Consider the following 24,594-nt stretch of genomic DNA (forward strand, 5'->3'; position numbering starts at 1 on the left):
TTAAAGTTTAAACTTTATAAATATCTGATGATTTCACCACATGCCCTGTTCAGGGGAAAATATAGTTATCGTATCACATTCGCATAGCACTTAAGCTCATTTGAACCTCACAATAATCCTGTGATATAAGCAGGAATGAGACTGACTGACATTGTGATTTAATAGAAAGAGAGCAAATTCAGAGTCAAGTGACTCTGGCTTCTATTCTCGGATCCGCTAACTAGTTATTGACCTTGGACAAACCACTTCCTCTCCAAACCTTAGTTTCACCAGCTGAAGACTGGGGGGAAAGCTGATGGTGGAGAAGGACACTAGAACAGATGTACAGGAGAGACCGGTGGGAGACTGCGGCAAACCAGCGGGCACATGGGTGTCCAGAAGACATTCAAGTTCAACAGATCTTTAACTGGAAGTCAAACAAAAGGGGGCACGGGCTACAGTCTGCCTTATGAATCTACAGTCTGTGACTCCTTGGATGATCTCTAAGTGCTTCCCCAACCCGAAATGTAACACTGCACAGCACACGGTGCCCATAGGCGGCTAAGGAACCCTTGAAATGTGGCTAGTCCCAATGAGAGGTTTTGAAGACAAAAAAAAAAAGCACAATGCATTGCAAAAACTTAGTGCAAAAACAAAGACTGTGGCTCCTTAATAATTTTCATATTGATCACACGGTTGCAATAATATTTTGGCTATACTGGGTTAAGCAAAATAAATTATTAAAATTAATTCACCTGTTTCTTTTTACTTTTTGCAATGCAGCTCACATTATATTTCTCCTAGACGGCACTCTTCTGGAAGATAAATTAACCAAGGCTCGGAGACATTAAGTGACTTTCAAGATTGCGAGGCTTATTAGGGATCAAGCAGGACCAGAAGCCGGATTTTCCACTTCCACTACATCCTGTGACCTCCCCATAAAGGTTTGCAGCATTGCTTGCCCTGGAGCAGCTCAATCTATTCTCAAAAACCAATCAGAAGCCAAAGAGTATCATTAAAGGATATGAGGTCAAGACTTGGGGTTTAAGTCCCAGATCTGCTGCTGGATCACTCTTTGACACTGGGCACATCACTTCACATTCTGGGTCTCTGTTTCACAGTCTAAAATGTGTGCTCAGGCCCTCAGTCATGTCCGACTCTTTGCAACCCCATGGAGGGTAGCCCACCAGGATCCTCTGCCTACAGAACTTTCCAAGCAAGAATACTGGGGTGGGTTGCCATTTCCTTCTCCAAGGCATTTTCCCAACCCAGGGATCGAACTTGTGTCTCTTACATCTCTTGCATTGGCAGGGGGGTTCTTTACCACTAGGGCCCCCGGGGAAGCCCAAGTCTAAAATGAGGGACCATAAACCAGTGGAGTCTTTGTGTCAGCCAGGTGACCTTGCAGCACTGACATACTGCAGTTCTACACAGCAAAGTTGGTCTATTTCATGCCTAGAGAGAGGGCAACCTCCCTGGACCTCACCAGGTGTGTGTATGAGGATCCCTTACTAGAGGGAAGTGGAGCCCCTCGGCAAAGTCTCCACCCATGAAAGGGACGGCTGGGCTACCAAGGTGCCAATGACAATGAGCTTGTGTCTGTTATAAGCCTTCATTCATCTTAGTAAGTCTAAGCCGTCTTTTTGCAAAGACAAACTGTTTTCCACAAGCAGATCATTACGCTGTTGCATCAGCAGGCAAAATTTAATTCTACTGCAATGCCAAATAGTTACATAAGCTACAACTCCAGAGAGGTCTAGAGAGCACCGAACAAAATGCAATGTGTCACAGCTTGAAATGGACCAGGAAAGAGGGATATTAATCTTGACCCTTTTAAGACACTTTCAAAATATCCAAAACCAATTTACCTTGTGCATATACTCCAAAAATCACTAAATTGTACACTTTAAAGGGGTGAATTTCATATATGAAGTACATCTCAATAAAAAATTCAACATCTATGTTTTTAAAACACCATAAGAAAAGTACCCGCATATGAAATAATAAATAGTTTTAGTAATATAAGATTTTTGAAGAAATCGATGTTAACAAGCAATTAGAAGAATCTCCAGGTTTACATAATACTAGCCATTTCAAGTTAGACTAAGAGTTGAAACCTTAGTCTATTCTTATTCTCAGAAAAGAATGCCTTCTCCCAGAGCTAGGGAGGACTACACGGGATGAACTAGTCACCTCTCATCCCCTCTATAAAGGGGAGGTGGGGGACCACATGCCCAGAAGAGTCCCTTAGAGCTGGCATTCATTTCAGCTCAATCTTTTTAGCATATCTACAAATCTACCTAACATGAGCCCAGAGCCTAAAAGCAGGTATTTCCTTCATTAGCTAGTTGCTTTTAATTCATTAAATATCAAATTATCTGTAATTCAGAATTTGTAAAGTATTTAAACTCTCACATTATAGCTCTTGTGTTCTGGACACCATAACAACTCCTCAAATTTGATGTTGAAGAATGCATGCCCCCATTAATTTACAGATACAGTGTACACATCTTTAAGTTCCACATAAAACACTGAAAATACAGTGCATGAAAGTCATTTTCCTTTACTTAAAAAATGCAATGCATTCACTCTGGGCGAAAGGGCTTACCAACATACGTCTCTCATAGCTATAGTCTCCAGTCTACCTGCAATAGTCAGGGCAATCTGGGCTTTGAAAAAGATAAACTTTGAGAGAGACAACTTTCACTTTCAAGAAAATGCGGGGGCTTCCCTGGTGGTTCAGTGGTAAAGAATCCGCCTGTCAATCCAGGAGACATGGGTTCAATCCCTGATCCGGGAAGATCCCACAAGTCACAGAGCAACTAAGTCCACAGCTACTGAGCCTGTGCTCTAGAGCCTGGGAGCCGCAACTACTGAGCTCACGCGCCACAACTACTAGGTGTGGCAAACTGCTAGGGTGAAGCCCACGCGTCCCAGAGCATGTGCTCGGCAACAAGCGAAGCCATCACAGTGAGAGGCCCTCGGACCACTCCTAGAGAGTAGCTCCCACCTGCTGCACCTACAGAAAAGCCTCTGCAGCTACAAAGAGCCAACGCAACCAAGAAAAAAAAAGCTGCATTGTCACTAGACAGTTTATATGGTATTGGCTGAGTGTGTCAAATGGATGGATGGATGGAAACATAGCCAAGGCAGAGAGATATACATAGTGTGTGAGAGAAAAAAGACTAAATAGAGAGTGAAAGCGATAGTCACTCAGTCGTGTCTGACTCTGCAACCCCATGGACTATACAGTCCGTGGAATTCTCCAGGCCAGAATACTGGAGTGGGGGCAGATTAAAGAGATGGAATAGAGAGGTCAACTAGAGAAATAGATAAAAACATAAAATAAATTAGAAAAATAAACACACAACTAGACTTAATGATATAGGGAGACCTTGGTTAAATAGAAAGACAGAAGATAAAAATAGAAACATGTAGTTAAATAAAACAGAGAAGATAAACAGAGAGAACAGACAGGGCAACAGATAAAAGGAGTAGAAAGATACAGGGCTTCCCTGGTGGCTCAGCTGGTAAAAAATCTGCCTGTAATGCGGGAGACCTGGGTTCAATCCCTGGGTGGGGAAGATCCCCTAGAGAAGGGAACAGGTACCCATTCCAGTATTCTGGCCTGGAGAATTCCATGGACTAAACAAGATCGCAAAGAGTCCGACATGATTGAGTGACAAAGCAAAGCAAAAATATGCTAGTTTGAGATTAAATAGCTAGAGAAGAGAAAGCTAGAGAAGCTAGAAAGCTTGGACAGTTATATGTGTGTATGTGTTTAGTCGCTCAGTCATGTCTGACTCTTTGCAACCCCGTGGACTGTAGCCCGCCAGGCTCCTCTGTCCATGAGATTCTCCAGGCAAAAATACTGGAGTGGGTAGCCATTCCCTTCTCCAGGAGATCTTCCTGACCCAGGGGACAAACTTGGGCCTCCTGCATTGCTGGAAGACTGTTCACTGACTGAGCCACCGGGGAAGTTTAAAATAGTTACATTAGACATCAAAACAGATTAGATGAATAACAATACGTTATACATAAATTTACTGTTGGCTATACAATTTAACGATCACAACTACTCTGAAAGATATTTTTATCCCTATTGTACAGCTGAGAAAACAAACTCAGAGGAAAGGAAGTGAGCCTCTATTTCACATGAGTGTTTCAACGTGTACTATCATACGAAATTCTGAAAACTATCCCCAAAATATTTTATAGACAAGTCAATGGTCTCAGGGAGGTAAAGTGACTTGCTAAGATCACATCAGCAGTGGCATCATTATCCTTACTCCATCATCTATGTTTTTCCATCTGTATCCCAACAGCAACACTTGAGGCAAAAACACCCAGAATTCTGAATGGCACGTGACCTACCTGTCAGTGAAGCTGAGTGATCAGAGCCAGCAAGAACACATACTGCTTGAGAATTCTCTAGGCCTAACAAAAAAAAAAAAAAATTCTTTTGAAATCACATTTATAACAGAATAAATTGGGTAGAGAAGGGCCACAAGCAGTGACCCACCAGCACCTAGGGAGAAACTCAGCCAAAGCATGAAGGTCTGAGTCAGCAGCACTGGCCAAGAAGATGAGTGGCATGGTAGAGAGACTGGTGATACCCAGGAGGTTGAACAAATAAGTAAATATTTTGAGGATAAAGGAGTCAGATTTCCCACTATCAGAAAAGAGAAGAAAGGAACAGATAAGAAAAGGTGGAAGGCTAGAATCGACCATTTGACACTGAATTGTAACTGAAGTCAGGGTAAACTCATGGTTTCTACAAAGGATAAACAAACATAGGTGTACATACACATAAACACAAGTGTGTGTCCCCGTATATTTCCTTGCTCTGTCCATGGAGTGGGCCCAGAAGCAGTGACATCTCTCATACTCAGCTGCTATCAAGTGCAGACACTGAGACACGAGTCCAGGCCTTCTAACAGCACACAGACAGTACTAGAATTTGAACTTGCCTCCCATCCCAAACCCAGGCTCTTCCTACCCAAATACACTGCTTTCAGTGATGAGGTATAATCCCACTCAACTCTGCTCAAATCTGTGGTCACCTGGTCTTGCATGCAGATATGCAGTCTTATTCAGCAATTTTCTTCTGACATTTCTGTTTAATTTACTCAGTTCAGTTCAGTCACTCAGTAGTGTCCAACTCTTTGTGACCCCATGGACTGCAGCATGCCAGGCTTCCCTGTCCATCACCAACTCCCGGAGTTTGCACAAACTCATGTCCATCTCGCTGGTGATGCCATCCAACCATCTCATCCTCTGTCGTCCCCTTCTCCTCCTGCCTTCCGTCTTTCCCAGCATCAGGGTCTTTTCAAATGAGTCAGTTCTTCACATCAGGTGGCCAAAGTATTAGAATTTCAGCTTCAGTATCAGTCCTTCCAATGAATATTCAGGACTGATTTCCTTTAGGATGGACTGGTTCCTTAGGATTTCCTTTAGGATCTCCTTGGAGTTCAAGAGACTCTCAACAGTCTTCTCCAACACTATAGTTCAAAAGTATCAATTCTTCGGTGCTCAGCTTTCTTTATGGTCCAACTCTCACATCCATACACAACTACTGTCTAGATGGACCTTTGTCAGCAAAGTAATGTCTCTGCTTTGTAATATGCTGTCTAGGTTGGTCACAGCTTTTCTTCCAAGGAGCAAGGGTCTTTTAATTTCATGGTTGCAGTCACCATCTACAGTGATTTTGGAGCCCCCAAAAATAAAGTCCCTCACTGTTTCCATTGTTTCCCATCTATTTGCCATGAAGTGATGGGACTAGATGCCATGATCGTAGTTTTCTGAATGTTGAGTTTTAAGCCAGCTTTTTCACTCTCCTCTTCCACCTTCACAGAGAGTCTCTCTAGTTCCTCTTTGCTTTCTGCCATAAGAGTGGTGCCATATGCATATCTGAGGTTATTGATATTTCTCCCAGAAATCTTGATTCCAGCTTGTGCTTCCTCCAGCCCAGCGTTTTTCATGATGTGCTCTGCGTATAAGTTAAATAAGAAGGGTGACAACAGCGTTGACGTACTCCTTTCCCGATTTGGAACCAGTCTGTTGTTCCATGTCTGGTTCTAACTGTTGCTTCTTGACCTGCATACAGATTTCTCAGAAGGCAGCTAAGGTGGTCTGGTATTCCCATCTCTTGAATTTTCCACAGTTCGTAGTGATCCACACAGTCAAAGGCTTTGGCATAGTCAATAAAGCAGAAGTAGATGTTTTTCTGGAACTCTCTTGCTTTTTCTATGATCCAACAGATATTGGCGATTTGATCTCTGGTTCCTCTACCTTTTCTAAATCCAGCTTGAACATCTGGTAGTTCACGGTTCATATACTGTTGAAGCCTGGCTTGGAGAATTTTGAGCATTACTTTGCTACCGTACAATTGTACGGTACAAATGATGAGTACATTTGTGCAGTAGCTTGAACAGTTTTTGGCATTGCCTTTCTTAGGGATTGAAATGAAAACTAACTTTTCTCAGTCCTGTGGCCACTGCTGAGTTTTCCAAATTTGTTGGCATATTGAGTGCAGCACTTTCACAGCATCATCTTTTAGGATTTGAAAGAGCTCAACTGGAATTCCATCACCTCCACTAGCTTTGTTCATAGTGATGCTTCCTAAGGCCCACTTGATTTCGCATTCCAGGATGCCTGGCTCTAGGTGAGTGATCACACCATCATGGTTATCTGGGTCCTGAAGATCTTTTTTATATAGTTCTTCTGTGTATTCTTGCCACCTCTTCTTAATATCTTCTGCTTCTATTAGATCCATACCATTTCTGTCCTTTATTGTGCCCATCTTTGCATAAAATGTTCCTTTGGTATCTCTAATTTTCCTGAAGAGATCACTAGTCTTTCCCATTCTATTGTTTTCCTCTATTTCTTTGCATGGATCACTGAGGAAGGCTTTCTTATCTCTCCTTGCTATTCTTTGGAATTCTGCATTCAGATGGGTATAGCTTTCCTTTTCTCCTTTGCCTTTAGCTTCTCTTCTTTTCTCAGATATTTGTAAGGCCTCCTCTGACAACCATTTTGCCTTTTTGCATTTTTTTTTCTTTAGGATGGTCTTGATCACTGCCTCCTATACAATGTCAAGAACCTCCATCCATGGTTCTTCAGGCACTCTGTCTATCAGATCTAATCCCTTGAATCTATTTGTCACTTCCACTATAAAATTGTAAGGGATTTGATTTAGGTCATACCTGAATCGTCTAGTGGTTTTCCCTACTTTCTTCAATTTAAGTCTGAATTTTGCAGTAAGGAGTTCATGATCTGAGCCACAGTCAGCTCCCGGTCTTGTTTTTGCTGACTTTATAGAGCTTCTCCAGTGTCTTAATAAAATATCCCTCATGCCTTCAAGTATCCTATAGAATGACAAAGGGACAAAGCAGATGTTTTTGCCACTTTCATCCGAGGGGAGGCACCTGTCCCCTAGTGGCCAGGTTGGGAGAGGACGCCCAGGGTTCCAGCTCCAGAACTGATGGTGATGATGTAAAGAAGGGGGGAAGGTAAAGTGAACGACTTTGAGGTCAGAAAGCTGATATCTCTGCTAAGGTCTCATCAGAAAACCCCCCCAAATCACCTCTGAATCTAAGCTGTGCCCTGAGAAGATCCCCAACCAGGTTAAGTCAAATCAAATAAAAATATTACTGATTCCTTTTAGATACGAAATCTGTACAGAAACAGAAAGTAGACACAGTCCCTACCCTTAAAATGCTCATCATCTTTGGCATTTGGGAAAACATGTAAACAACTCATAACAATACAACACGCTGTGCTGTCCCTGCAGAGAAAGAAAATGCCAACGGAGGCGAAAAGTGGGAAGAGTCTTTCAGTTGCAGCTGAGCTAGGACCTGAAAAATTATCTGGATTTTCCCAAGGAGAACAGGAAGGAAAAGGCATTCTGTGCAGAGGTAATAGTCTGCCCACAAGCACATAGGGATGAGAACACAGTGCATGCCCAGGGAGCAGTGAATACAGTGGTGAGGCAGGAAAAATGTTCGGGAAGTATGAGTGTACATTACAGATGCTTTCAATGTGAAGCAGACTCTCTGGCGTGTGTCCAGTGGCCCCTTCCCCTTCTCTGAGAGAACTCTCCCCAACTCAACCCATGGGCTTCAGAGGGCTAACCTTACCCCCGCAGCAGGGGAAAGCCTTGAGGACTCAATCAGATCAGGGACTTCCCTGGTGGTCCAGTGCCTAAGACTCTACACTCCAATGCAGGGGGCCTGGGTTTGATCCCTGGTCAGGGAACTAGATCCCACATGCTACAACTAAAGATTCCACATGCTAGAACTAAGACCAGGTACAGCCAAATAAACAAATAAATATTTTTTTTAAAAAGAGAGAGAGTGGGAATCGGAACATCCCAACAACTTGTAGCACACTCCCACTGAGGCTCACTCCTCAGTCTTCTTTCCCTGCTTCTTACCACCCTCAAAAATCCCTCCTTTGCTCTGAGCTAGAGGAGAGGTTTGCTGACAGCTTTTTCCTAGGGCCAACCCTCAGGAAACTGGATCACAAAGTCAGAGAGGAAGAGGAGGAGGAGGTGGAGGCGTGGTGCTACATATGGAGAGAGAAAGGCCCACCAGGAGAGTGGAGAGGGAGAGAGGCAGGAAGTCGTAGAGACTAACTTCCCAACAAAAGACTGACCAGCAGACCGGTAGGCGGCACCCTTCCTACCTACTCTTCACGTGCTCATGGAGAGACCTCCCTAAGGGAACACTTCCGGCCCCTCTCTCTACGTCCTCACCCGCTCCTGCTTTCCCCTGGGGAGTGGCTGGGCAGGCAAGCGGGGTCTTCTCGGCTTCTCTCTCTGGGATGTGCCTGCCTGCAGAGGGTGCCTCCTGCAGGCGCTCAGTGGCACCATGAATTTAGCAGGACTGCCTGCAGCTGCTCCAGCACCTGGTGGGTAAATCCAAGCTGGGATTCAGAACCTGGAGGCTCACTACTGCTACCCGTTATTTCCAAACACCTAACTCATATCTTCCAATCTAACTTTTAACATTTTTAGAGCTACCATTTTGATTTCTACCTACCTGACTTGCATCTGTCTCTCAATGGGTTCTGAACTCTGGCACCAAAGAGGGGTACTTTTACTGGGCCCACAAAAATCCCAAAAAATTAAGAGACCTACCAACAGAGAGTTAAGATAGAGAGACCAAGAAACAGCAAAAGAAAAATGCCATTTACCCATTTTCTGCATGCCAGTATCTCCATTTCCAGACAAAGAATGAATACAGGACTCAGAAGAAATAAGGGCCTTACCTGTCACTGTGCTGGGTTCCTTTGCTGTCAGAAACAGTGGGAGAGTCTGCCCAGGACACAGTCGCCGTCCAGATGATGCCAAACCAGTTCCCCACTGAAACACAGTGCCACTAGCTTCCCAGTGGAGTAGGAGAGAAAAAAGAGAAGATGTTTACCTGGGTTAAGACTAGATGGCGCTTTCAACCTCAGGCCGTAAGAGATTCCCCATTCATGCTTAGTTAGCATGAATGAAAAAGCTTATGAAAAAGCTTACTGCCTCAAGCCACCCTATGGCTGGTCCTAGGGATTACCACCAAGCCAACCACAAATCCAATCTTCAGGGCAACCTAAGACTATTGGTGGAAATCCCAACATAGTAAAACTCCCTCCAGAAAATTCTCCTTTGACTCCCCTGGAGTCAAATTTGACTCCTCCAGAGTCAAATGACTGGAATGATATCTTTTTCATGATTAACTTGAAAAGACAACCCAGACCCCAGACCAAGCAGGAAGCAACCTTGAAACCTGCCACATCCATGCCTCCCATTTACTGGATGAGAAACTGAAGCCTGAAGAGGGCGTGTGATTTGCCCAAGGCCATACAGGGAGCAGGGAGCAGAGGAACACCAGGACTCAACTCTCCTGCCCCTTTCCTATGACACCGAGACGAAGTCTGAGATTCCTAACTGCCAAGTAAGCACATATTCATGACTGCAAGATAAGCTCCTGAACAGCCACCATTTCCACATGTGGAATGGTCTTTTTTTTTCCATATTTACTGGATCTAATTCATATACCAAAGTTCTGAAACTCATACAAATGTGTAGATGAAATATCATATATTTGGCCTACAGTCAGATATGTGTAACTAGGCTCCATCACCCAACAGCAACATTAAGATACTGCTCCTCCAGAAGTGTCCTATACCCAATGGTCCTCTAGGCTGAAAACAGTCAAGCTCACTGTATGAAATCTAAGTTGTGATGATTGAGCACAAAGTGAACAAAAAACAGTGTTGAAATAAAACAAAACTTATCAACTCTCCAACAAATTGTGAGAAAAAACAGAGAGAAAAAGGTACATAAAGAAACTGGAGATGTCCAATAAAGGACTAATATTTAAAATATACAGTGAACTCCTAAAACTCAACAACAACAAAAATAAAACCTGATTCAAAAATGAGCAAAGGACTTGAATAGACTTTTCTCCAAAGAAAATATACAAATAGCCATAAGCACATGAAAAGATGATCAACATCACTAATCATTAGGGAAATGAAATCAAAACTACCTTGAAATTGTCACTTTACACTCATTGAGATGGCACTGAAATTGCTACTACAACAAGGGTTGACAAGGATGTGAAGAAATTTGGAAACCTTCTGCACTACTGGTGGTCATGTAAATTGGTAAAGCCGCTGTGGAAAACAGTATGGCAATTCCCCCCAAAACGAAAAATAGAATTCCTGTATGATCCAGCAATAATACTTCTGGGTAAATATCCAAAAGAATTGAAAGCAAGATCTCAAAGTGGTATCTGTACACCCATGTTCATGGCCGTATTATTCACAATAGCCAAAATACGGACACAACCCAACTGTCCATCAATAGATGAATGGATAAGCAAAATGTGGTATATACATATAGGAGAATACCATTAGGTCTTAAAAAAGAAGGAAATCCTGACAGTTGCTATAACATGGACAGAACTGAGGATATTATATTGAGTGAAATAAGCCACAAAAAGACAAAAGAGACTGTATGATTCCACTTACATGAGGTACCTGTGTGAGTGGTCAAAATCACGGAAATAGAAAGAATGGTGGTGCCAGGGACTGGGAGAAGGGGAAATGAGGATTTATAGTTTAATGGATATAGGGTTTCAGTTTTACAAGATGAAAAAAAGTTCTGGAATGGACTGTGGTAATAATGCACAATAATGTGAATGTACTTAATCCCACTCAATTGTACACTTAAAAATGATTAAGATGATAAAACTATGTTATGTGTATTTTATCACAATAAAAAACTAAAAGGAATAGGGACTTCCCTATTAGTTCAATGGCTAAGACACCACGCTCCCAATGCAGGGGGCCCAGGTTTGATCCCCGGTCAGGGAACTAGATCCCACATGCTACAACTACAGATCCTCACTGAAGATCCTGCATGCCACAGCTGAGACCTGGCACAACCAAATTTTCAAAAAGGAATAAATAAATTTTAAAAGAAAAAGAGAGAGAGACATGAGATATATATTAACTAACTGCAATGATTGATCTAATTTGGATCCTGATTCAAACAAAACCATAAAAAGTACTTTTGAAACAATCAGGGAAATTTAAACACTGACTGGATGCTTAATGAAATTACAGAATTATTGATAATTTTTTGCAGATATGATGGTGGTTTTTTTTTTTTTTTTGGTAATGTTTTCAGAAAAAGTCCTTATCTTTTTGAGATGCAGGTAGAAATATTTACTGAAAAAAGTGGGGGAAGAAGAGGACTTAAACACATAACTGTGTTTCTTTGTAACTTGACAAAAATGTACTCATGAGACTAGTGGTCACAGAATCTTGGTAGGCAAGGGGCAAGGAAACCAATGACAGGCAATTCTCTGGCTGGCCCTGCTAATTTCTAAGGGAACCTGCTTATAAAAGTATAATCACTACCATACAACTCAGTCATCATACTCCTGGGCATTTATCCCAGAGAAATGAAAATTTATGTTCACATAAAAACTTGTCCACAACTGTTCATAGCTTTGTTCTTAATAGCAAAAAACCAGAAACAGCCAAATGTGCTTCAGTGGGTGACTGGTTAAACAAACTGTGGTTGTTATAGACTGAATTGTATCCCCCGTAAAATCATATATTGAAGTCCTAAACGCCCATGTAACTGTATTTGGAGATAGGGCCTACAGGACGTGATGAAAGTTAAATGGGTCATAAGAGTGAGGCTTCTGAAAGAATTGGTGTCCTTTTAAAAAGAGAAAGATTCACCAGAGATCTCTGTCTCTCTCCACACGCAAGTATAGAGGAAAAACCACATGAGGAGAGAACAAGAAGGTAGCATCCTCAAGCCAGGAGGAGAAATGTCACTAGAAACCAATCCTCATCTTGATCTTGAACTTCCAGCATCCTTAACTGTGAGAAAATATTAATAAATTCCTGTTGCTTAAGCCACCCACTCTGTGATATTTTGTTATGACCACCCTAGCAAGCTAATAGAGTTTAACTAAGAGAGTATAACTAATACAGCTATACTATGGAATACTGAAGCCCCCTTGTGGCTCAGATGGTAGAGTCTGCCTGCAATGCAGGAGACCCGGGTTTGATCTCTGGGTTGGGAAGATCCCCTGGAGAAGGAAATGGCAACCCACTCCAATAATCTTGCCTGGAAAATCCCATGGATGGAGGAGCCTGGCAGGTACAGTACAGTCCAAGGGGTCGCAAAGAGTCAGACACAACTAAGCGACTTCACTTTCACTTTTTCATGGAATACTACTTAGCAATAACAAGGAACAAATTATTGATACTCCCAGCTTGGATGAATCTCCATGGAATCATAAGCTGAGCAAAAAAGCCAACCCCAAATGGCTATATACTGTATGATACCATTTTATAACATTCTTACAATGACATTATTATGGGAGAACAGAAGAGCTAAGAAGGGGGTGAGGGTAAGTAGAAAGCGGGTGCAGCTATAAAAGAGCAATAAAGGGGATCCTTGTGAAGGTAGTGTTCTGTATCTTGACTGTTTCAAGACACCCCGGATGAGCTATTACACTATAGCTTCACAAGATGTTATCACTGGGAGAAACTGGGCAAAGAGTGCGTGTGATCTATTTCACTTCTTACAATGGCACGTGAACCTGTAAGTCTATCAAAATAAAAACCTTAATTTTTCAAAAAACTATAATTGACCCTAAGTCCCAGGTCACAACCATGTAGCACTAGACTTTTAATCACCTCTACTCCTCTCCCGGTTCCAAGATTGGACTCACCAATGCTTGGGCCTCGGCTGCCAGAGCCGGTTCAGACTGTCCTTCAGCCCAGAGGAGTGGGACCAGAAAGCAGAAAAATGAGCAAGAGAGAGAAAAAAGGGTCATGCCTCCTCCACTTTCCACCTCTAACCTCACACTCTGTCAGCCCTACACCCATCACCCTCTCACAGCACAGAAGACAAGCTCACTTGAAGCTTTTAAATTAATAAACATTAAAATCCACTAGAAAAGCAATGCAGTTCATGGCAAAGAATGCGGGTCTTGGAATCCAGCCTAGACTCTGATCCCAGCTCACCTTTTATTTCCCAACTCCCTGTATAACCTCAGACAAGCTCTTTAACTCTCTGGACCTCAGTTTCTTCATATGTAAGACATACAACAATTATGTATAAAATAAATAAGCAATAAGGATATATTGTACAAGGAACATGGTCAATATTTTCTAATGATCATAAATGGAATATAATCTTTGAAAACTGGGAATCACTATGTTGTATACCTAACACTTATATAATATTATAAATCAACTATAACTCAATTTAAAAACAACTTAACTCACATTACTGCACAGCTATGAAGATTAATGAGCTACTAATTAAACCAAGGGAGCTTCCCTGGTGGCTTAGCAGTAAAGAATCTGCCTGCCAATGCAGGAGACGCAAGAGATATGGGTTCTATCCCTGGGTCGGGAAGATCCCCTGGAGAAGGAAATGGCTCCCACTCCAGAATTCTTGCCTGGGCAATCCCATGGACAGAGGAGCCTAGCAGGGTTTCAGTCCATGGGGTCTCAAAAAAGTCAGATGCAACTTAGCGACTGAACAACACCAAACAATTAAACCAAGAGAACCTAGCACCAAGCCTAGAACACAATGAAAAGCTAGACCACCTCATTTCCTTCCTCCCTAGCTGCTGAAGGCTTTCCCACATGACTTCTGCCTTACATCCCCTCCTTTTAATCAGACTGGAGCACAGCAGACATTCTGAATTACTTCTTAAAGTTTATTTCTTTCAAAGCTCCATGTCTCCTTATTACATGCCCATTAAGAAAATAATAGCAAAATGATCACCTGTTGAAGCTAAAGCATGCCTCAGTCCAGCAGCAATACTAACAACCTTCTCTCTCAGGAGCTGTCAAAACAAAGAAAAGGATGGTGATCTCAGAACTATCCATCTACAAAGTGTTATGTAATTTATGCCCAAATACAATGCTGCATGGTCCTCATTATGCATCTGATTAGTGTGACACTCCAAATCCCCAACATTTCCATTCACAAATGCCTCTATATGTATCCCTAAAAGGCAAAATATTTTTCAAATACCATATCACAATGCCACTCAGGGCTAGGAGGCACCTGCAAGGTCATCTGGTCCAAGAGTTAGCAAAAGTTTTCCATAAAGGGCCAGAGAGTGAATATTTTAGACTCTGTCACACCACTGTACTCTGCCATTGTAACATAAAAACATTCGTAAGTATATGAATAGGTGTGGTCGTGTTCCAATAAATCTTTATTTACCAAGGGGTCTAGTTTGCTGATCTCTGATCTAGTCCAATCCACACTCAATGCTAGAAACCCTTCGACAACACCCCACCAAGGGTCATCTAATCCCTGCCCAAATACCTTCTTCCAGTAACACGGGCTCACCACATCCCCAGGTGCCTGCCCACATTTGCACGTTTCCATCTGTCTCCCTAGGTGGAACCAAAGCTAACTGGCTATTGCTTCTGACAAGGCTTTCCAAACATTTGAAGTCAGCTGTCATGTCCTCTCTAAGACATCTTGCAGTGGCTTTAAAAATAGGTCCTCCGGGGGTGGGTGTGGGAGGCTCAAGACGGAGGGGATATATGTATACATAGAGCTGATTCATTTTGTTGTACAGCGGAAAACTAACAAAACATTGCAAAGCCATTATATTCCAAAAAAATAAAAATAAAATTTAAAAACAGGTCTTCAAATTCTTTAAGACTCCTCCCTTCAAGATATGCAGCTTAATTTCCCTCACTTTCACTGTAGGCTGGTCTTAGTGACTTGCTTCTAGTGAATGGGATAAGGAAGTGTTGAGTGACTCAGAGACTAGACAATAAAAGGCATTGAAGCCTCTTGCTTGACCAAAGGCAGTGAAGTTCTCTTTCTCTCTCATCATTTTTCAGTTCAGTTCAGTCACTCAGTTGTGTCCAACTCTGCGACACCATGAACTGCAGCACGCCAGGCTTCCCTGTCCATCACCAACACCCGGAGTCCACCCAAACCCATGTCCATTGAGTCAGTGATGCCATCCAACCATCTCATCTTCTGTCGTCCCCTTCTCCTCTTGCCCTCAATCTTTCCCAGCCTCAGGGTCTTTTCAAATGAGTCAGCTCTTTGCATCAGGTGGCCAGAGTACTGGAGTTTCAGCTTCAGCATCAGTCCTTCCAATGAACACCCAGGACTGATTTCCTTTAGGATGGATTGGTTGGATCTCCTTGCAGTCCAAGGGACTCTCAAGAGTCTTCTCCAACACCACAGTTCAAAAGCATCAATTCTTCAGCGCTCAGCCTTCTTTATAGTCCAAATCTCACATCCATACATGACCACTGGAAAAACCATAGCCTTGACTAGACGGACCTTTGTTGACAAAATGATGTCTCTGCTTTTTAATATGCTGTCTAGGTTGGTCATAACTTTCCTTCCGAGGAGTAAGCATCTTTTAATTTCATGGCTGCAGTCACCATCTGCAGTGATTTTGGAGCCCAGAAAAATAAAGTCAGCTACTGTTTCATCACTTTTGGGGGAAGCCATATCACATCTGAACAGTCCTACAGAAAGGCCCATATGGCAAAGAACTAGTCCCCTGCCCATGAGAAAGCGGGAGAAGGAACCACCAGCCCAGTCAAGCCTCCAGCAGACCTCCAGCAGCCTGACTGACAACTCGACTTCAGCCTCATGAGACCAGCTAAGCTGTTCACCAGATTCCTGACCCTCCAAACTGTGAGATAATAAATGCTTGCTGCTGTAAGCTGCTAAATTTCAGGGGACGTTTATTACACAGCTATACATAACAGATACATATCTCTTCTTTAGGCCAAACATCCCCAATTCCATCAGCCGTCATCGAGTTTCAAATTCCCTCCCTCTCTTGTTTTTTCTCCTCTACACTCTGGTTACTCAGTCTCTCTCTTTTAAGGGACTGTATATGCACAATCACAGCCCCTGTGGGGCTTTCCCATATTTGCTTATTTAGGTCCACAGTGTCTTTCTAAAGAAGGCCTGGCATGCTGCAGTCCATAGAGTCACAAAGAGTCAGACATGACTTGGTGACTAAACAATAACAGTGTCTTTCTAAACTTTAGAATCCTCAAAGGCAGGGTCTGAGTCTTATTCACCTCAGTGCCCAGAGCTGAAGAACTATACCCACACCAGGACACAACATCATTGATGTAGTGTGACCAGCACAAAGAAGGACAGAGCTCTGGCCTCCCTTCTTCTGTAGACTATACTTCTATTAAGTATAGTCTATAGGCTGTGTTCCAGCCCACAATCACATTAGCTTCGGGGAAGATCAAATCTTGCTGTTCACACAATTTCAAAACACTACCCTTAAGTTTTTTTTTTTTTCCTTTTCAAAGGTAAATAAAGGGCTTTACATGTGGATTCAATCTCTTCATAACAACTTATCTCCAATCCTTCCTCTCCACCCCACTGCTGCTGCTTTAGTTTGGGGCAGGATCATCTCTCATGTAGATTATTAGCAAGAGTTTCCTGAGGAATCTTCCTTCACTACACGCCCCCACACTTCCCCATATGGCCCCTCTCTAACTCACTGTTCTTACCATTTGTCAGATACTACCAGCCCACTCTCCACTGGCACTTCTACCACTTCCTTATATTACAATCATACTAAGTTGTTTGCAGCATCTCTAAACCTCCTGTTTTATGCCTGTTTTATCCTTCTATTTGCAATGTGCTTCTTTTGTACCTACTCTGCACATCCTCCTACCCCAAGCCAGGTCAATTTCTACTCAAATTTCAAGATTCAGCATAGGTCTGTTCTTACCCTACCTTCCCCTAGAAAGAGTTCAACACTCCCTTTGGGGGCTCCACAAGCATCTATCATAGTTCTAACACGGTAATGCATCTAGGTGTTTCTATAACAACATGTACTACTAAACTACAAGGTCCTCGAATGTTAGGATTTGGTCTCACTCAGCTTGGTCTCCCCTGCCTGAATACAGCACCTTCACACAATCAGTTCAGTTCAGTTCAGTCGCTCAGTTGTGTCCGACTCTGCCTTCACACAATAGTTGCTATTAAATAAATGAATGAATATCTCTTACACTTCACTTTAGCACATTTCTCCATTGTTCTATAAGGTATGCATATCAAAATGTTTTTACCTTCTTATTTTGTCATCCAACATATTTTAACCTTTGTTCCTCTGTCTTCTTTCATCATGTGACTCAAGCTAAATTAATTATAACTTATACATAGGTTCTTAAAAACTCATCTATTTGCAACTATTAATAGAAGCTATAACACTTACAACAGGGACTACACAGTCTAGAATTCCACGTATACCATATGCTATACAGACTGAGTGTATGTGTTTGTTGAAAAGTCATATGTTGAGACCTAGTCCCCAGCATGATAGTATTTGGAGGTGAGGCCTTTGGAAGGTCATTAGGTCATGAGAGCAGAGCCCTTATGAATGAGATTAATCCCCTTATAAAAGGTGCTTCTCCCCTTCTCATGCTTAAGGACGCAGCAAAAACACGGCTGTCTATGGACCAGAAGGTGAGCCCTCACCGAATACCAAATCTGCTGGTGCCTTGATTTTGGACTTCTCAGCCTCCAGAGCTGTGACAAATAAATGTTTGCTGTTTAAGCCACCCACTGTATGATATTTTTGTTAGAATAGCCCAAAGGGACTAAAACACCATGGAAACCATGACCCCAAATAATATTCCCCCAATACCAGCCAATTAGAATTCAGGTGATAGGCACAGACCCAAGCGCTATCCAGTGAAAACAGATCCCATTCTTAGTCACAGTTTAAGAAAATTAGGTATGAATGGAGCAGCTTAGGTGAAACTCATTTTAGATTCCAGTATAATTTCTCTAAAAATTTGCTTCCATATCTTCAGAAAAATGTGTACATTTTAAGTACAATGCAGTGAAAAGAGCTCTGAACTAAAACCGGGAGTCCTATCTAATACTTGTGCCATCCAGTATGTAGCCTCTAACTACATATGGCTGTTGATCACTTAAAAGGTGACTATACTGAACTGAGATATACTCTAAAGAAAATCTATACCACAAAAAAAGTCTTCACATAAGTTAAAGAATATAAAATATCTCATTAGTAAAGTTTTATATTGATGATACATAAAATGAAATAATCATAGTTTGGATACATGAGACTAGTTTAAAAGTTATTAAAATTAATTTTACCATGTCATACCATGACATGGATGAAACTTAAAAAAAATCATATGCAATGAAAGAATCCAGACACAAAAGGTTACATATTATATGATTCCATTTATATGAAATGCCCATAAGAATTGATGCTTTCAAACTGTGGTGCTGGCAAAGAAAGACTCCTGAGAGTCCCTTGGGCATCAAGGAGATCAAACCAGTCAATCCTAAAGGAAATCAACACTGAATATTTGCTGGAAGCACTGACGATGAAACTCCAAGACTCTGGCCACCTGATTTGAAGAGCCAACTTATTGGAAAAGATTTTGATGCTGGAAAAAATTGAGGGCAAGAGGAAAAGGGGGCCACAGAGGATGAGATGGTTGAATGGCATCACTGTCTCAAAGGACATGAGTTTGAGCAAACTCAGGGAGACAGTGAAAGAGGGAGAGAAGCCTGGCGCGCTGCAGCTCATGGGGTCGCCAAGAGCCAGACAGGACTGAGCGAGTGAACCGCAAGAGCAGCAACAACAAGGGGCTGTTGAGAGGTGAAAGTGGGAGCTGACTGCTATTGGGCATGCAGTTTCTTTTGTGATCATAAAAATAGTCTGAAAGTAGATGATGGTGATGGCTGCACAGCTCTGTGAATATACTAAAAACCACTGAAACATACATTATTTATTTACATTTTTATTTTTACTTTTTGGCCGCACCACGTAGCATGTGAGAGCTTAATTCCCCAACCAGGGATCGAACCTGCCCCTCCCTCCACCCCATTGCATTGGAAGCATGGAGTTTTAACCACTGGACCACCAGGGAAGTCCTGAAACACATTTTTTAAAATGGTGCTCCTAGAAAATTTTAAGCTACATATGTGGCTCACATTACATTTCCACTGGACGGCACTGACCTATACCATCTGCCTCACTTAGTGTCCTTAGGGAAGTCACTTTCAATTGGACCTGTTTCTAACACAGTTTCCACTATTATAATTTTTAGAATTTTAAGATGTCATTAATGTCATTATAAGATATATTAGTTTCACCCTTTTACTTCACAAAAAATTATAACATGTATGAGAGCTAGCAGAGGCTTTCACTCATAGCATCCATCTCTCCCACCTAATTTCCTCAGGAGAATCTAAATTTTTCAACATACATTCTAACTACCCCATGAGTTTTCAGGGACCCAGCCAGCCTTTCAGTCTGGGGAGGGATAACTGTGATACCTGGAGACCCTTTAACAGGACAGAGGCAAGCTCAATATCAAGTGCTGTCCTTACCTCGATGGCCTGGGGGATCACACATCTTCGAGGCCCATGAGGAACTCCCAGTTGGCCAAAGGAGTTGGATCCACATGATAGGACTTGACCATTTTCTGCAAAATACAAATACTTGAATTGCAAATCTAAGAAGTAAGATATCCATGTCCAATGGGTAAATTCTGTAGGATGAGAACAGCAAAAGGAATGAGAGGCACCAGTGCTTCAGCCCATTCAATCCATAGTCTCTGCTCTGTTTCCCTAGGAATAAAAAGACTGGGCACTGGGCTGAGCATTTCACACATACTGCCCACTTCACACTTGATTAATAACAGGTTAACCATGGAGAATGCTTAGCCGTGTGCCTCGTGTTGAGATGCAGGATACTCATCTCCCACTTTTCACATTTCCATGGAACAGAATTTCCATTACTTTAATATGTGCTGTGCTTAGTCGCTCAGTTCTGTCTGACTCTTTGCAACCCTGTGGAATGTGGCCCACCAGGCTCCTCTGTCCGTGAGGATTCTCCAGGCAAGAATACTGGAGTGGGTTGCCATGCCCTCCTCCAGGGGACCTTCCCAACCCAGGGATCGAACCCAAGTCTCCTGCATTGCAGGTGGATTCTTTACATCTGAGCCACCAGGGAAGCCCAAGAATACTGCAGTGGGTGGCCTATTGCTTCTCCAGGATCTTCCCGACCCAAGAATCGAATCGGGGTCTCCTGCACTGCAGGCAGATTCTTTACCAGCTGAGTTTCCAGGGAAGCCCCTCCTTTAATATACTTCGGGCCTTTTCCCTGCCTTTCTCCATTTGCACTGCTTTCTGGGGAAGGAGGCATAGCCTAGCCACTTGGTGAATTTGGGAGAAGAAACAGGACATGTATGGCTTGGCACCTTCCTCTCAGACACTCTGGGCTGACACACAGTAAGGGTCTCCCCTGTTAAAATTTAGGGGGCAGGCTTGGATTAGAGGAGTGTCAGCAGAACCTCTTGGTGTGACAGTCAACCCCATCCTCCAACTTAGCCTGTATCAGTAAAAAGCTGATCGTTCGCTCCCCACCTGTCTGACCGTTCTGTGTCTGTCTCACAAGTGGTCCCAAATGTGAGCAAGAAACACTGTTATCTACTGACTCCCTACAGCTCTGACCAGGCCCACACTCTAAGTATTTCATAAACGATAACTATCGTTTGTGTGTGCTCAGTTGCTCAGTCGTGTCTGATTCTTTGTGGCCCCATGGACTGTAGCCTGCAAGGCTCCTCTGCCCATGCAATTCTCCAGGCAAGAATACTGGAGTAGGTGGCCATTTCTTCCTCCAGGGGATCTTCCCGACCCAGGGATCAAACTCAGGTCTCTTGGGTCTCCACATTGGCAGGTGGGTCCTTTATCACTAGCAACTATTTAGATTCTAATAATTACCCTCCAGATTTTCCAGCCCAATCTTCTTTACTGTTAAAACTCTCCTTGCAAAATGCACACCACAACCTGTCTTGACAATTAGAAAGAACATTTGTGTGTGTGTGTGTCAATATTTATTTGGCTGCACCGGGTCTTAGCTGTAGCACGTGGAATCTTTAGTTGTGGCATGTGAACTCTTACTTGCAGCACATGGGATCTAGTCCCCTGATCAGGGACTAAACCCAGAGCCCCTGCACTGGGAGCGTGGAGTCTTAGATATTGGACTACTAGAGAAGTCCCTTGTGTGTGTTTTTAAATACAAAGTGGGTTTCATCAGGGCCCTCAGCATCATGTTCTTCTCACCAAAAGCCTTGGCGGTGATACAGATTTACCTAGAAGTGCACTCACCTGTAAGTATAATAGTAAAGTCCCAGCCACAGGCCACCTGCTGGATGGCACAGCCAAGGAGCGATCGGCACGGGGTAAAACACAGGACCTCCTCTGTGTGACCCAGCCCCAGCTGCCCATCTTTGTTCAGACCACACACAAAAAGACTTCCTTCACCTGCAAAATACAAAGGTTTTGGTCGTAGTATATGCAGGGGAAATTACAACTGCCAAAGTGAGCAAAAGGATTTCCTAAATCATTTGGAGTCGTGGACCCACTAACTTTTTTCCCACCCAAGTTAATAAGCCACACATGTTAATGTGCTCTGGACCTAATGGCACAGGGCCAAGGGGTTCCAACCTAATATCTAAATGGAAACGCCAAGTTCTACAGCAGTGGCCAATCAATCACCAAATTGAGCATCTACTGTAACAGTAAAAGCCAATATCTATTTGGAATGTAAAATGTGCCAAGTACTCTTCTAAGAGCCTCATGTGTGGGGCCAACTTATCCTTTATGCATAGTGCCAGGGTGCATAATACTTGCAGAGGCCCACAAAAATGCTTTAATTTAAATTTTTTTAATAAAAAATATATGTAATAAAAATTATAATACTAAATCTAGCCTGGATTATATCCATCTTTGTATCCGTGCCACTGTGAGTATAATTTTAAATATTTCTTTATAGAGGGAGGCCACAGTGTCAAGTACCCATGAAAGTCATAATGCAGTCCTGTTAACTTATGGATTCTCCTCATCCACCATCATTATCCTCATGTAACAGAGAAGCAACTGTGGCACAGAGAAATTAAGTAATTTGCCCAAGGCCACATAGCCAATAATTAAAAGAACAAGGATTTAAGCCCAGGAGGTTTGATTCCAGAGCTCAAGTTCTTAATCAGGATGGAACATGCCCTCTTTTGCAGTATTATAGCGCTTGTAGTCCTTACTAAGTACTACCCCAGCTACTGTGAGGGAAGATTAAGGAAAATACAAAGTTCTTGCTCTCAGGGAATATTCAACTTAACTGCAAAGACTTCTAACTCACAGGTGAAAGTTAAATACCAATATACAGCATAAAGTATAATATATATTGCAACTTGGCCACTATTCGTCTTATAACTTGAAGCAGTTTTCCTCTCTGAGCCTCATGTAGGGAGGGGAGGGAGGGGAAGAGAGGGGTGGTCTTGATCTCTGAAATCCTTTTGGCTCTGACAACCTAGGATTCTCTGATGGTAACCTGATCCCATCACAAAAATGCTGTCCTCTGCAAAATACAAAAGGCTGAAAGATGGTAATATAACACCCTAGGGGGAAAGGTCCAAAGAAGAAAGTGAGAGGCTCTATGTTCTTGAAGGAAGTTACCAGTGACAACAGCAGAGTGGCCCCCTCCTCCTGTGATCCTCTTGATACAACCGGGTTTACAGAAGTCATCCAGTCGCTGGGCAGAAAGCACATCTTCCTTGTGGCCAAGGCCAAGTTGCCCATAGCTATTTGCACCCTAGGGATAAAATAAGCCAAGCATGAAAAAGTATGGGAACCTCAACAACCTCAACTGGTCGATTTGAATCTACCAGTCCCCACCTTTCTCACCCTGACACTTCTCTCTGAGCCTATGACAGATAAGATGCCATAGGCTCCTTTGTAAGAAGTTGTTATACGACACCTACACTTGGACAGAGGCCTCAGGACACCTCAGTTTCCATGTGGGAGGAGCCGTCAGCATCAGGACACCTCAGTTTCCATGTGGGAGGAGCCGTCAGCATCCGCGGCTCATCCTGGGATACTCCTCAACTTCCCCTTCCAATGCCCCAGCTTGTATGTGTTGCTTCAGGGAGACAGCGTAGGAGTTCTTTCTGATAAAAGTTAATTATCTCGGGAAGCTAAAGTAAGACATAATCAGGAAAAATAGGAACAAAGTGGGAGGGGAAGAATGTAGTAGTACTAGTTCTTGTCCCTTCTCCCCACAGCCTCACTGGGGAAACTGGCAATGAGTTTCTGGAATCAAAGTTAGCTGCAGATTTTGTGCCTGCAAGCAGAGTGCATCACTGTTATTTCATACGTACAGTGAAAGAGGTTGGCAATGATCTCTAAGGACCTTTCCAAGTACACTGCATTGGGATTGTAAGACATGCCGTGACATTCCTCTAAGGAAACAGATTTCTCCTTGGTGGGCAACATGTGTGTCATTATTATTATATGATACAGGTCCAGAATCCCTAATCTGAAACCTTTGCAGCCAGATGTACTTCAGTCTCGGAAGTTTACAGACTTCAGCAAAGTAATGTGGTATATAAATCATATACGCGGAGGAGCACTCCGTAAGTAAAACAGTATTATTTCTGCAGTGAATAGTACAAATACTCACAGTTAGTGGTCAAAGACTATAAACAGCTGCATGTCAAGTCAGTATTGGGTTTTCAGAGTTTTCTGAATTCAAAATTGAAGATAAGGGATTATGGGCCTGCAGGGAAAATCTTATTAAGATTTTGAGAATCCTTATAATTTTTCCAACTACCTACTGCTGGTTGGTTCTTAAGTAGTAAAACTTTTAAAATGTGTTCATTTTGTAAGACACCTGAATGAAGAAAAGTGATTTAAACTCAAAAATGCATCCATGCATACAAACTCCTGTGCCGTGTGGTCTATTCCACAGTCATCCTGGGCTGCAAGGACTCCCTGCTGGACGAGCAAGCCATGCAGGGACACGGGTCCCAGAAGTCCCAGAATTCCCCAGGGCAATACTAGTTACCTACTACTGAGTGCTTGCTTCTCTGTACGCTGGGCATTCATTCTCACAACAGAGGAGAGGGCATTATCGCTCTCAGTTCACAGATGAAGAAATTAAGGCTCAGAGAGGTTAAATAACTTTCCATGGTCACACAGCTGAGTAGACAAGTCAAATGCCCTGAGCCTTTCATTATACCCTA

The 24,594-nt window shown here is 42.7% G+C and overlaps 1 protein-coding gene across 3 annotated transcripts in view; it reads right to left on the reverse strand.

Moving 5' to 3' along the window:
- The window catches only part of SERGEF (secretion regulating guanine nucleotide exchange factor), a 231,666-nt gene that overhangs the window by 204,579 nt on the left and 2,493 nt on the right, over positions 1–24,594 (reverse strand). For 2 of the 3 annotated variants that reach the window (XM_070473447.1, XM_020904813.2), the window contains exons 2-7: positions 23,030–23,165; positions 21,686–21,841; positions 19,904–19,998; positions 14,297–14,357; positions 9,250–9,363; positions 4,354–4,416 (exon numbers count right to left, since the gene is read on the reverse strand). In XM_070473447.1, coding sequence (XP_070329548.1) covers positions 4,354–4,416; positions 9,250–9,363; positions 14,297–14,357; positions 19,904–19,998; positions 21,686–21,841; positions 23,030–23,165 — 625 coding nt within the window. The remainder of the gene's footprint in view (positions 1–4,353; positions 4,417–9,249; positions 9,364–14,296; positions 14,358–19,903; positions 19,999–21,685; positions 21,842–23,029; positions 23,166–24,594) is intronic. The other variant, XM_070473446.1, reaches the window with a different exon arrangement.

The sequence above is a fragment of the Odocoileus virginianus genome, chromosome 10, assembly GCF_023699985.2.
Source record: "Odocoileus virginianus isolate 20LAN1187 ecotype Illinois chromosome 10, Ovbor_1.2, whole genome shotgun sequence".
Taxonomy (NCBI): Eukaryota; Metazoa; Chordata; class Mammalia; order Artiodactyla; family Cervidae; genus Odocoileus; species Odocoileus virginianus.